At 39.7% G+C, this 14,713-nt stretch overlaps 1 protein-coding gene across 11 annotated transcripts in view; it reads right to left on the bottom strand.

The window, feature by feature from the left end:
- Nucleotides 1–14,713, bottom strand: part of SULF2 (sulfatase 2) — a 238,962-nt gene that overhangs the window by 72,620 nt on the left and 151,629 nt on the right. For all 11 annotated transcript variants that reach the window (XM_043495701.1, XM_043495703.1, XM_043495702.1 and 8 more), the window contains one exon: nucleotides 7,425–7,664. In XM_043495701.1, the coding sequence (XP_043351636.1) occupies nucleotides 7,425–7,664 (240 nt within the window). The remainder of the gene's footprint in view (nucleotides 1–7,424; nucleotides 7,665–14,713) is intronic.

Below are 14,713 nucleotides of genomic sequence, written 5' to 3'. Positions count from 1 at the left end.
CATAGTACATTACAAACTGACCTATGGCATTACTATCTCTTTTTGCAACACAAGCCCAAAAAGAATCACATTCTTAGGATTTATCCTCCAGTCTTCAGATGTAAGATTTCCTCTTTGCATGGTGAAAGCTGTGATGCCTGAATCATCATGATGTGAAATAGTGGGAGAGAGAGAGAGATGCGCATTGTCCCTGACACCATTCTAAGTACATTGCCTTTAAAAAGATCAGGAAGTTGAGATAGCAGCTGCGCCAGCAATCTCTCTCTGCCCTGTGCCCATCCTGCTCTATATGGAGAAGGGATAAGCGGGGGGAGGGGGGGAGGCAGGAGTAGGGGGGAAAGGGACACCTGACATTAGCCCCCCCTCTTCTCCCCTCCCCTTCACAGCAAGCAGGAGGCTCCTGGGAGCAGCTCCAAGGCAGAGAGCAGGAGCAGCACATGGCAGTGAGGGGAGGGACAGCTGAACCGCCAGCAATTGATAGCCTGCTGTCACACAGGGATCTTAGGGGAGCAGGGAGCTGATAATGGGGCTGCTGGTCCATCCTGGTTCCAAGCCCCCACCAGCTAGCTCCAACAGGCGGCTCTTCCTGCAAGTAGTGGACAAAGCAGACAGCTGCCAAACAATGTTATAAGGGAGCATTGCACAACTTTAAACAAGCATGTTCCCTAATTGATCAGCAACCTAACAAAACCAGGTTAACCGGGACGACTAAGTGAGGAGTTACTGTACCATGTTCTGTTCTGCTAGACACTTCCATTAAAGAGATTTCACAAAATCTATTGCTTTGTCTTTGAGTTGGATACAACAAGTCAAACTTTCCCACTGCCTACCAAACCACATGTTGCTGCTGCGCTGGATGAGTCTGTAAACAGTATGGGCCACATACAATCTGTCTGAGCACTTAGAAAAGCCGTCTTTAGAAGCTGCATTAGAGTTTGGAGTTTGATTGTAACCTTACCACTCTGTGGATTAGCCTCTGCAGTCATAAAAAATAAGGGTGTCTTAGAGATGTTGTGCCTCAATATGATTTTGAAAAGCTAAATGACAGTTCTGCAAAAGACAGAGTTCTGGAGAATACCATTAGAAAGGAAGTATTCAGTTATCATAATGAGGAGTGTGGAATACATGCCTAGATGGATAGAGATCGTAGACAATATGGGGAAAATCTCTGCTCTGTCTTTTGGCTAAAATCCTGCCTAATATCTGGTGCATGCTCTGTTAGAAAACTATATGCTACCCTTTAAAGAGACAGACAACAATCTGATAGGTCTTTTCAATCTGTAAATACTATGGTCCTAAATGATGTAACATGGATTTTGAAAGCATTTTGATAATGTGCAAATATTCTATATAACGTTTTGCCATTTTGAAGGCTATGAGATAAGAATCCTATTTTTAAGAAATAACAAAAAATTGCTACTTGGCAGAAATGATAAATCAATATGACAAAGCCATTATACTTTAAATGCTAGAACTGGCATCCTATTATGCGTAAATTACTGGAAAAAAGATGAGGCGTTTCTGACAATCTAAAATATCTAATGCTGAAAACAGATCCAGTCAGGCAAAAGGGAAAGGGAGAGGTGCCAGTGATATGTGGCTAGGCAAAAGGAAACCACAGATACTTTCTTTGGTTTACTTCTACAGCCATGGATGTTTTCATGTCAGGTACAGAGACAAGCATTGTTGGACCCTGGACTACACTATGGATCAAAGTTAGAAAAATATTTATAGACGGGCATATGCTCCTCTCTACTACAGAATGCAAAGGGAAGCCTGTAGAATAAGTCATAGGAGGTAGCCAGAGGGCTATGCAGTGGAATCCTCTCTAGTGTACAGATGCCTCATTTCTGCAGCCTCTGCATGAAGCCCAGCTGTGGTTCGGTCATTCAGTCAGGGGGAGGAGCCAGGAAAACAGAATTCCAGATAGCATGTTCCCTCTTAATTTCTTAAGAGCTCACAGTACATTTACATAGTAAGTTACAAATGCTCAGAGCCCTGTCGATATACACTGTGGAGGAGGCCAGATTCCGCTCTAGTCAGTTACATGAGGCGAGAGTTGGAGCCACTCTCCTGACTCCAATACACAGAAGACCAGAAATCCTAGAGACTGTTCCTGGAAGATTTTGTTCTTCCTAATTTCCCTGCAGAAATTTCTCCCTATGCTGCACTGCTACAGACCCTGCCTGCCAGAGAAAATAACGTAGTTAGAGGCAGTGGATTATGGGCTATAGATCTGCCCTTCACTTCTGTTCCTTTTAACATGGCACCCGGTTGCTCCCTGCAATAACGGCTACCATAGTAAATTTTATATGCAAAAATCCTCCGTCCAGATTATTTTCAAGCGTAGAGATCTCCAAAACTGCCTACAAATGGGGTATTATTGGTCTGACAACCCCTGCTAGGATGTTTCAAAACAGAGAGTAATGTGACTTAGGCAAATAATTGTTGAAAGTCATTGAAAGTCAATGGACTTAGGAACTTAAGTGCCTAAGTGACGTCTGAGAATGGAATTTAGGCACCTAAGTGACTTAGGCACTACTGAAAATTTTAATCCAAGTTCCTCATTTAGTACAAAATTCTGCTTTCCTGGGTTCAGGGAGTTATCTGAGTTGGGATACCTTCTTTCCTAACATGCACAGAACTCCCAGTGGGAGGAAGCACGGTCTAGTGATTAGGGCACCAGACTGCAAGCTAGAAAACCTTGCTTCTGCTCTCAGCTTTGCCAGTGACCTGCTGTGTGACCTTGGGCGAATCACATCACCACTCGACATCTGTTTTTCCTCCTAACTTTGTCCGTCTTATCTATAAGCTCCTCAAGGCACAGGCTGTCTTACTGTGCATTTGTGACCCCACTGTGCCAGGCACTGTATAATCTCAGTTGGGGTCTCCAAGTATTACTATAATAGAAGTAATAAATAACAACACTGGAAAGCAGGATGTTGCAGAGAAAAACTGAGAATCTGAAAATGTTGCTCTTATAATCCAGTAACATCTTTTCTGGGTTCATTCCTCCCTTAATAAACATTTACCAATAGCATTTCTTAGAATTAAATTTATGTTAAAGTTATTTTGAAATGTCAAAGCCTCAGACAATGATGCAGAAAAATAATTATTTGAATGCAGTCAGCTACTGTATCTGTTTAGTCTAATACTAACGGGAGGAAATGGAACATTGTGACTGAATTTTAATGAATTAATTAGTTAATTATTGTAAAGGCCTGTGAAAGTGCTAAGTATGATTATTACTTTTATTCCCAGGAAACCTCAAGTAATAGCAGAGCTAGGCCTCCTAAAATGATATTTCTCTAAGTTCATAAAAAATGAATGATGTAAACTGGTATTTATTAATTTTTTTTGTAGAATTCAAGTATGAGCCTAATGTCACTAGGCCAGATTCTGCCATCCTGACTCAAAATGAGTAGCCTTTTATTGTGTGAATAGCCCCACTTAAAACACTGGGCTATATGTGCAGTAGGTTACTACTTAACATGAGTGAGGATACCCTAATCTGGCCCATATATATAAATGTGTGTTGCACCTGCTGCATTTTGGACCAAGATAAATGCTGATGTAAGTGAACATAACTCCCACTGAAGCCAATACCCACTTCCACCAGAGCTGAATTTGACCCACTGTTCCCATCACTGATGAATTTAATTAGATACACAAGCCTTTTCATTTCCTGACTGTAGATGAGACTGAAAAAACCTGCAATATTCTGAAGTGAGTCACCAATGTTAAAACCTAATCCGTAAAACAAACAAAAAAAACCTTCTCATTAATGTCTAGAGAAAAAAGTTTAGGTTAGTGTTACAATCAAATAGCTTGATATTTGTTACTAGGAAAAAAAACACCTCCACACAGTGGATCCTGCATTTTAAGTGCCGCTTCCTTGAAAGAGATGTGTGTATTCATGGAAAACAGAACCTTCTTTCTGTAAATGTTTATACACGGAATCTTTGGCAGTCAATTCTCAGACACTCAGTAATGTTTATCACAAGATCTCTTTGTTTTCCCTCCATTCTAGACGTCTCCTACTCAGGGTCTGAGCCTCAGTGCCCACTATTTCACATCATGATGATTCAGGCATCACAGCTTTTTCACCATGCTTTTCCACAAATGAATCTTCAACTGACTTAATGTGTTTACCTAAATTGTCCTTCCTGTATAATTTCCCACTATGTGTAATAAGGCAATGATATGAGAAGCTCTTGAGTTGGACTGTTTGATGTACAGAGAGCAGGAACTCACTGTCTGCACGGATGAGATGCACAGACAGAACAAGGCAGCCTTTATAGTTACCCCTCACGACACGAGCATTTTCCAGACTGCAAGCCAGATTAATGCTCATGATGACACACATATATACTCTTAGTTGCTACAGGCTTGGTGGCAGAAGGAAAGGAAAAGCCAAGCTCTGTACCGTCCCAGTGCTTATTTTAACTGATTCACAGAAGGGCGAAACACAGCTCAGTCCTGAATCTTATCACTCTGTGTGAAATCTACCTCTACTGAATTCGGTAACAAAACACCCACCCATTGGCTTCAATACAGCCTGGATTTCACTGTCTTGTTATGGTGTTCAAGCAATGTTGATTGGTGCTCTATAAATATGATAGATTGGTAGCGAGTTTAAAAACTACAAACAGAAACTGAACCTCAGGAAGTGATTGTGGGACTATCATGCTGTTTTCTTGCCCTCCTACACTTTTTTCACTCGATCAAATGTGGGAGAATCCTGCGTCATGCTGGTTTTCCTGCCTGCACTTAAGTGGCACTGTTCCAGGGGTGTCAGCAGCAGGTGCATAAATCTATCTGGAACTGCTTGAGTTTGAACAATTCCAAACCACTGCTTCTATTGCCACTGAAAAATACCACAGTACAGGTAAGAGAACAGGTAGGAAGATCCCACAGAATGGTGAGAATCCTAGTCTGCAACAGGGACATAATGCAGGGATAGACACTGAAACCACAATGGGAAGGGCCAAAGTCATACAGAAACTAGAGAGGTGGAAAAGGGGAGATGCAGGGAAATGAAGGAAGGTAAAGGAGAGAAGAGGGTGAAGAAGAGAAAGGAGGGAAGAAATTATAAAGGAGAGAGAGGAAAAACGGGACTGGGAGCTAAAAGGAACTACAAAATAAAATATTTAAAATAAAACCTCCCCCTTAAAGTTTTGAATCTGCCCATTTGCAAGTGAATGTACGAGAGCTTCCTTCCTTAAGGTCCCCACTCAAATGAAAAGTCTAACATGAAATACAATCATCATATAGTCTCAGAGCAAATCAGTGTTACTGTCTTTGACTTCAATGAGATTTATGCATGTGCTTACATGATTTCTTTAACAGGGAGCCTTTCCTGAATCAGGGCCTTTGATCAGGGCTGCAGCCATTTTCAAACAGGACCTCACATTTCAGCAGTAAAATTTTACTTGTCACAGCTGAAAATACCCTCCTAAGCAGCTTCTTCTTGAAATGTGAGATAATGAGCGTGATAGCCAAGCTTCTAAAATGTGAATCCTTGAGATGAGTTAGTGAAGCAGATAAATCTGATAAGATCTCTGGAAGAAGCAAGTAAAATGCACTGCCACACAGCAGATACACCTCCTTATCAGTAAATTCAAGCCAGACATCATAAATGAATAGCATGGTCTAGTTTCAGCCAGCCTTCGTTAGTGGCCACTGTCGAATTTGCTTCTATGAACAAAACCCTGCATTTATCTGCATGAATGGGGATTTCATTCATACCAGAAAGTCAGCCACACAATTGTTCTATTTGCATTCACAAAAGTGGTAAGTTTTGCATGTCAACAGATGTTACAATAAATTTGGATTGTACCAGGGAACAGCTTGAAACTGGGACAGGTTGAAAATTGTGTCTAGGTCTACTGTATATTAAAACTGATTATTTTTACTTGTTTCAGAGTAGCAGCCATGTTAATCTGTATTCGCAAAAAGAAAAGGAGTACTTGTGGCACCTTAGAGACTAACAAATTTATTTGAGCATAAGCTTTCGTGAGCTACAGCTCACTTCATCGGATGCATTTGGTGGGAAAAAAAAATGCATCCGATGAAGTGAGCTGTAGCTCACGAAAGCTTATGCTCTAATAAATTTGTTAGTCTCTAAGGTGCCACAAGTACTCCTTTTATTTTTACTTGAACTTCCTATTTAAATTTGAGTCCAAATCCTAAGAGATGAACATCTATGATTCTTATTGAAGTCAATAAGAATGGCAAGTGTTCATTGTAATTGTTGTTGTAATATTCAACGGTCAAATCATGATCTAATAGCAGCAAACAAAGGACAAATGCATTATAAAGAGGAAAACATGACCTTAGCGTCATGTGCATTTTGTAGGGTCATAGATGTTAATGCCAGAGTGCTAAATAAAAGGAAATTCTATCGAGTAATTAGGCAGCCACACTTCCCCAATTTCAAGACTAATTCAAGCCTCTATCTGAGCAAAACAAAGCAAGGAAATATCCAGTTTGTTTGAAGACCACTCCCTGCTGTCTGAGCACCAAGTGCCCATGTGAGTGGTTAGAAAATATTATGGCTACTATTTAACATTAATATTGCAGAAGTGCCTAGCAGCATCAACCAGATCAAGAATCTACTGTGCTAGGTACTATACAGACATATGGTAAATGACAGTCCCTGCCCCAAAGAGCTACATAAATGTATGCAGGCCTAGGACTTTGTATGAAATCATGCTTCCTGACCTACAAGGTGCTAATGAGCAGCTCAGTGCTAGTAAACTCAAAGTAGTAGGTGAGGTCTTGCACTGCAGGGTTTGTGGACACCAGAAGGAAATGGGCTGGAAGCAGTATCTCATACTTTCTGCATTCCTATTCCTAGGCTCTTTAAATTTGCATGCAAACAGGATCTTTTGTTTCTCAAGAGCTCATCTGCTCCTGCTACCTAGTCCTCAGCTCAAATTTTTTCTTAATCCTCTATTTGGAAAATCATTTCCACAGTAACCAGTCACTCCACCCTAATCCACACACACACACTGACTAAGGTGACGTTTCTTCTCTTCTTTCCCTAGTTTTACTAAACTAACTTATCTGTTTTAAGAGGAACTCCATCTTCCCTCAGTCTAGGCCCTGGCGCTCTCACAGTTTCTTCCTTCTTCACTGAAGGTTCTGCCTTGTCCACCTTAGGAGCATCAAAGTATCATTTACCAGCACAGTATGTAAGCACTGTATGTGGTATGTCATGTCTTGGGTTCAGTTCCATGCCAAAAGATATGCTGTTCCTGGAGTGAGTCCTCCTATTTCTAACTCCCCAACCTGCTAAACTGTGGCTCTTTGCAAGAATAAACTAGGAGATAGGACATTCTCTATTTGCCCCGAGATCTGTGCCTGGTGTTTTTTGTTCACAAGTCAGCAGCTGGAGAGATGGTTAGGTACATGGGTCTTACCTGTCCTATATCCTGTGTTATTCAGGTATATTGCAAATGTACGTATTTCATGCTGAGCTTGCCAGGATGGAGAGGAGCAGTTCTCATTGTTGGTGTAGGTGTTGTGGTTGTGAACATATTTCCCTGTGAGAATAGAGGAGCGGGATGGGCAGCACATTGGGGTTGTCACAAAGGCATTGATGAAGTGAGCGCCTCCCTGTTCCATGATCCGCCTCGTCTTATTCATCACTTGCATAGAACCTAAAAGAAGAAAACCATCAGCAGCTTACAAAAGGTTTTTCTTGTTTTCAGTTAAAAGAACAAGCCACAAGCTCACATGGTAAGTCTATCAGTGTCAGGCAGAGGAGGAGAAAACAAACTGCAAGTGGGCAAGGACATCTATTAGACAAAACAAGCCCAATAAGGAACACAAGATTTCTGAATATAATATTACAGATTATAGATTCTTACTAGAAGATTATAAATGTAGGGCTGGAAGGGACCTTGAGAGGTCATCAAGTCCAGCCCCTTGCACTGAGGCAGGACCAAAGAGACCTAGACCATCCCTGGCAGGTGTTTGTTCAATCTGTTCTTAAAGACCTTCAAATAAAGAATTAAATAAGTTAATGGAGGATAGGTCCATAATGGCTATTAGCCAGGATGGACAGGGATGGTGTTCCTAGCCTCTGTTTGCTAAAAGCTAGGAATGGGTGACGGGATGGATCACTTGATGATTACCTGTTCTGTTCATTCCCTCTGGGGCACCTGGCATTGGCCACTGTTGGAAGACAGGATACTGGGATAGATGGACCTTTGGTCTGACCTAGTATGGCCATTCTTATGTTCTTAATGACGGGGAATCCACAACCTCCCTTGGAAGCCTATTCCAGAGCTCAACTATCCTTATAGTTCGCAAAAAGAAAAGGAGTACTTGTGGCACCTTAGAGACTAACAAATTTATTAGAGCATAAGCTTTCGTGAGCTACAGCTCACTTCATCGGATGCATTTGGTGGAAAAAACAGAGGAGAGATTTATATACACACACACAGAGAACATGAAACAATGGGTTTATCATACACACTGTAAGGAGAGTGATCACTTAAGATAAGCCATCACCAACAGCAGGGGGGGGAAGGAGGAAAACCTTTCATGGTGACAAGCAGGTAGGCTAATTCCAGCAGTTAACAAGAATATCAGAGGAACAGTGGGGGGTGGGGTGGGAGGGAGAAATACCATGGGGAAATAGTTTTACTTTGTGTAATGACTCATCCATTCCCAGTCTCTATTCAAGCCTAAGTTAATTGTATCCAGTTTGCAAATTAATTCCAATTCAGCAGTCTCTCGTTGGAGTCTGTTTTTGAAGCTTTTTTGTTGAAGTATAGCCACTCTACACTATCAGAGGCTCGTTCACCTGTGCATCTACCAATGTGATATATGCCATCATGTGCCAGCAATGCCCCTCTGCCATGTACATTGGCCAAACTGGACAGTCTCTACGTAAAAGAATGAATGGACACAAATCAGACGTCAAGAATTATAACATTCAAAAACCAGTTGGAGAACACTTCAATCTCTCTGGTCACTCGATCACAGACCTAAGAGTGGCTATACTTCAACAAAAAAGCTTCAAAAACAGACTCCAACGAGAGACTGCTGAATTGGAATTAATTTGCAAACTGGATACAATTAACTTAGGCTTTCTCTCCTCTGTTTTTTCCACCAAATGCATCCGATGAAGTGAGCTGTAGCTCACGAAAGCTTATGCTCTAATAAATTTGTTAGTCTCTAAGGTGCCACAAGTACTCCTTTTCTTTTTGCGAATACAGACTAACACGGCTGCTACTCTGTATCCTTATAGTTAGAAAAGTTTTCCTAATATCTAACCTAAATCTCCCTTGCTGCAGATTAAGCCAATTACTTCTTGTCCTACCTTCAGTGACCATGGAGAACAACTTATCACGGTCTTCTTTATAGCAACCCTTTAACATATCTGAAGACTGTTATCAGTCTTTTCTAAAAACTAAATCATGCCCAGGTTTGGTTTTTTTTTTTTTAAACCTTTTCTCATAGGTCAGTTTCTCTAAACTTTTGATCATTGTTATTGCTCTCTACTGCACTCTCTCCAATTTCCTAAAACATGGTGCCCAGAACTGAACACAGAACTCCAGGTGAGATCTCATCAATGTCGAGTAAAGTGGGATAACTGCCTCCTGTGTCTTACATGACGCTCCTGTTAATCCACCTCTGAATGATGATAACCTTTTTCACAACTGCACCATATTGTTGACTCCTATTCAATTTGGGATCCATAGTAATCTATATCCTTTTCAGCAGCATTACGGCCTAGCCAGTTATTCTCCATTTGTAGTTGTGCATTCAATTTTTCCTTCCTAAGTGAAGTACTTTGCACATACAATTGAATTTTCTATTGCTGGTTTCAGACCAATTCTCCAATTCATCAAGGTCATTTTGAATTCCAATCCTCTCATCCAAAGTGCTTGCTACCCCACCCAGCCCACTTCACTAATCCAAGTCATTAATGAAATTATTGAATAGTATCAGACCAGGACCGATCCCTGCGGGACACCAATAGATATGCCCTCCCAGTCTGACAATGAACCATTGATAAACTACTTTTTGAGTATGTTCCTTCAACCAGTTATGCAGCCACCTTACAGTAATTTCATCTAGACTACATTTCCCTAGTTTGCTTATGAGAATGTCATGTGGGACTGTATCAAAAGCCATACTAAAAATCAAGATACATTACATCTACCACTTCCCCCCCCATCCATTAAGTCTGTAACCCTGTCAAAGAAAGAAAATAGGTTGGTTTAGCATGATTTGTTCTTGACAAATCCATGCTGGCTATTCCTTATAACCCTATTGTCCTCTAGGTGCTTGAAAACTGATTGTTTAATAATTTGTTCCAGTATTTTTCCAGGTATCAAAGTTAGGCTGACTGGTCTATAGTTCCCTAGACCCTCTTTGTTCCCCTTTTTAAAGACAGGTACTATGTTTGCCCTTCTCCAGTACTCTAGGACTTTACCTTACCTCCATCAGGTCTCCAAGATAATTGCTAATGGTTCTGAGATTGCTTCAGCTAGTTCCTTAAATAGCCTAGGATGAATTTCAGCAAGTCCTGCCACCTTGAATACATCTAATTTAACTAAATGATCTTTAATCTGTTCTTGCCCTATTTTGACTTGCACTCCTTTTCCCTTGTTGTTAATATTAATTGTGTTAAGCATCTGGCCACCATTTACCTTTTTAGTGAAGACTGAAGCAAATCAGATATTAAACACCTCAGCATTCTTGATGTCATCACTTATTAGCTCTCCTTTTCTGCTAAGTAGAGGACCTACACTTCCCTTTGTCTTTCTCCTAATCTATTTAAAGAACCTCTTATTACCTCTTATGTTCCTTCTTAGGGATAACTCATTTTATGCCTTAGCCTTTCTGATTTTGTCCCTATATTCTTGAGCTATTCTTTTGTATTCCTCCTTAGCAATCCATCCATGTTTCCACTTTTTGGTAGGATTCCTTTTTTATTTAAAGGTCATTAAAGAACTCCTGATGGAGCCATATTGGACTCTTACTATTTTTCCTATCTTTCCTTCACGTCGGAATAGTTTGCATTTTTGCCTTTTATATAGTCTCTTTAAGAAACTGTCAACTCTCCTGAACTCTTTTTTCCCTTAGATTTTGTTCTCATGGGACCTTACCTACCAGTTCTCAGAGTTTGTTAAAGTCTGTTTTTTTTAAGTCAATTGTCCTTATTCTGCTGCTCTCATTCCTTCCTTCAATGGTTCAAATACAACCAAGGTCAACAATGTCCAAAAGCCACTGTTATCGATGGCTACCCTGTTTCCTAGGTGACATTGTTCTGGACTCAACCCAGTTCCTGGTGGGGAGTCATCCATTTCGAAGAAGCCACCATCACAACTGGCACTCATTGTCTCTCTGTGCAGAGAAATCAAGGATTGAAAAGACATGGAGAATGAGTTTTCCTCTGACTCGTAAAGGTGGTCCCTCTAGATTAGAATTAAAGCATATTGATGGGGAAAATTTGTAATGCTGCTGTTTGGACTATACCTGATCTAGAAGACAGTTTAATTCGCACCTGCCACTAGCACGACATGCATTTAAAAAAATCCCAAATAAATACAAAACTTTACATATCATCAAACCCATCCTGTTATGAATGGGAGCAAAGTACCTTACAGACAGTATCAGGATTAGCATAAGGTTTCATGCTGGAGTGGAGCTGAAGCTAACTTACCCAAAATTGAGTTGGATTAATAGTTCAGCTTTAATCAATGTATGCTGCAATCATCTGGCACAAACTGTACGTTGTTTCTGTCAATAATGGGTTTAGGTTTCTTCTAAGCTCTTTAGGAATGGACTTCATTATGAAATTGCAACAGTGAGTTGATTTGATACAGGGCACATTGATACACCATGACTCAAAATCTACAGGGTGGTGAGAATGGTTGCAATCCATGTAGGAAATCTGAGTCCCTGGTTCCTGAAGGAGAATTTCTACTGCAAGTCTTTTCATTTTAAAATTACCATGGCATTAGATTTCTTGAGATCATTTTGTTAGGAACCTTTTCAGCTAATCAGAACTCCTCTTTGTAATTCTTCATCACAGGAACGAAACGCCATTTGTAAGACTGACTCCCCTGTAAAAGAACCTGTTATATCGCACATACTAAAAAAGTAGTATCGTAAAAAAAAAAATAGACAAGACCTTTTTTACAATCACAAAATAGAAAAGTTTGTACTTTGGGAGCAGCATCCCTCTTCAAAGCCTCTAACTTCACTTACAATTATTACAGCAAGTTTTACTGTAGGTGGGTTCAAAAATTGTAAATGTTAGCACTGCTCTGTCTTATGAGCTAATTCAAAAATAAATAAAGCAGGCTGAAGGAATGTTTTGTCATTCCACTATTAAAATACAATTTTAACAACCCCTTTAAATGACAGAGGCATCTGTGCATAAATAACCCTACATGTTAAGTTTCCCCTTGGGGACAGTAACCTTCTTTAATAAAACTGCTGTAATGACAAGAGCCTATATATCAACAGTCTTTAATACAAAAACATATGATCTAATCTGCTTCCCCAGCTTGAGAACTAATGCGGAGTGACAGATCAGTGGAAGGCAAAAACCAAGCATACCCTTCCATGCAATCTTAAATAGGCCAGCTTTAAATATTTTAGAACAACACTGAGCCAGCCAACCAAAACTTATTTTCTTCATCCTGCCTCCAACACAAACTTGGTGACATTAAAGGAAAATAGAAATTATATTCTACTATGGCCGAACATCACTTGTGTGTTAATCAGTGATTGGAATCTCTGCAAACCATCTTCTCTTGAGTGGGAAAACCTTCCGGGATTTTATTCATTAGATTCTGATGTGCTAAGAGACATTATACTTTGAAGTGTCAACATTTTATTCAGAAAAAGGTCTCTGTTACAAGTCTAAAATCATAGATAATAAAGTTGCCTTATTTGTAAGTGTGTGCTTTTTGGAGAACTGTAAGAAAAATCTATGGTGTAACTGTGTGCTGAGAGTCATCTGTTTGATGCATTCAGCTGTTCAGTAGACAAAGAGAAGCATAAAAGATATATAGTACTAAGCTGAAGTTCTGTTTGGACTTCATGTGACATCAGCTGCAACAAGTTGTTTTGCTTGATCTCTCTTCAGATTTTATTCTACTTTGGCTGTCACTGTTTAAACTAATGTTATAATGTGGAAAATTCACAGACAAACTCTCTAGAGACTTTGAGTGAGGCCTTGACACTGAGGAAACACTATGAAACTGTGCAAGCTCTGTGGCAGACACTGAGAAGTCATTCCTTTTTACAACTCTGTTTGTGTACTAATAACTATCCCCTACCATCTGAGAAGGAAGCTTTCCCTGCATTGTGTGTCAGAGAGCCCCTTATCTTCTCCTCCACTGTAAATGGAGGACAGAAGAGCTATAATGGTCAGAACAGAGATGCAGAAAATCCCTACAACTGTCATCTTAACATATATGCTTCCTGGGGCCTGGGATGTCTGCAGCACAATTTAACATTCAGAGTAGATGGTGGTCTTATGATGAGCCCTGCAACATCTTTCAGGGATATAATGAATCTGAGAAATGCATATCACAGAAGGACTCTATTATCCATCCAAAGATTATGAGGAAAAGTGCAAAGGAAGTATAGAAGGTAAGGCCGATAGAAGCACTAGATCCCAAGAGTGTGCATGTAGGACATTTATCAAAAGTTCTTCAAATACTATTCCATGACACAGCATATTAAGAAAGAGTGCTTTGTTGTACTGAAACAATAACGGAGCAGGCTGTAACAGGTGCTTCTTAAAACCTCACATTTCCTATGACAACTGGCATTTGTGCACAAGCCTGAAGACTATAGAAAAGAGAGGTAATTATAAGAGATTAAAACACACAAACACAGCCTTTCTGCGCATACAACTGCACATATTTTTGTGCACACATTTTGCCACGCCTTAAAAATATTCCCCACTGCATACTGTTTCCCCACACATCCCCTGCTTGCTTGTATTTATTAAATATTCACACTATGACTGGACCATCTTCTAGAGACTTGTCCAAGTACATTCACTATTACATACCGATAGCAAAGTTTATCTCTGTGATCACATTTTGCAAAAGATCTGATCACCGTACAAAAAGAGTATTAGTCATACAAGAATTAAAATATTAGTGCATGAGAAACTATTTTCCTGTACTATGATAGTGAGATCCAGTCAAGTCTCTCCAGCTAAACAATAATGGTGTGTAACGTTAAAAATTAGATTTCCCTTTACGTGTTAAAATACATCTTTAAAATATATAAATATTGAAAAGAGAAATATAAAAATCCTGGTTGTGAATTTAAATAAATAGTTGTCTGCAGGAACAGGATTTATTGTGAATTCTTCAGTACAAGTCAATAGTAGAAACTTGCTCAACATAAATAAATAAATAAAATATAAATAAACGTTAGCAGCTGTTTGAAGATCTAATATTGAATGTTTCATTAACTAGCATTTTATTGTCAGAGATCAAGCAATTAACATCCGTTTTTGGCAGTTTCACTTGTTAAAGAGCTTGAATTAATCCCCAAGTGAATTCATCTGTTTTGAAGTTAAATTTGAGAAATACCTGTAGGTGGACATGTCTATTCAACCTCTGGAATGTTAATAAATGCTCTGATAAACCCTATGCTTGCTTTCTATTTCTATTTTCATCTTACATACTATTTTTCCCCAATTTTCCCTCTTTGTACT

The sequence above is a fragment of the Dermochelys coriacea genome, chromosome 13, assembly GCF_009764565.3.
Source record: "Dermochelys coriacea isolate rDerCor1 chromosome 13, rDerCor1.pri.v4, whole genome shotgun sequence".
In the NCBI taxonomy this organism is placed as follows: Eukaryota; Metazoa; Chordata; order Testudines; family Dermochelyidae; genus Dermochelys; species Dermochelys coriacea.
Note: the sequence above shows the minus strand (reverse complement) of the source record. Positions and strands in the feature narration are given on the sequence as shown.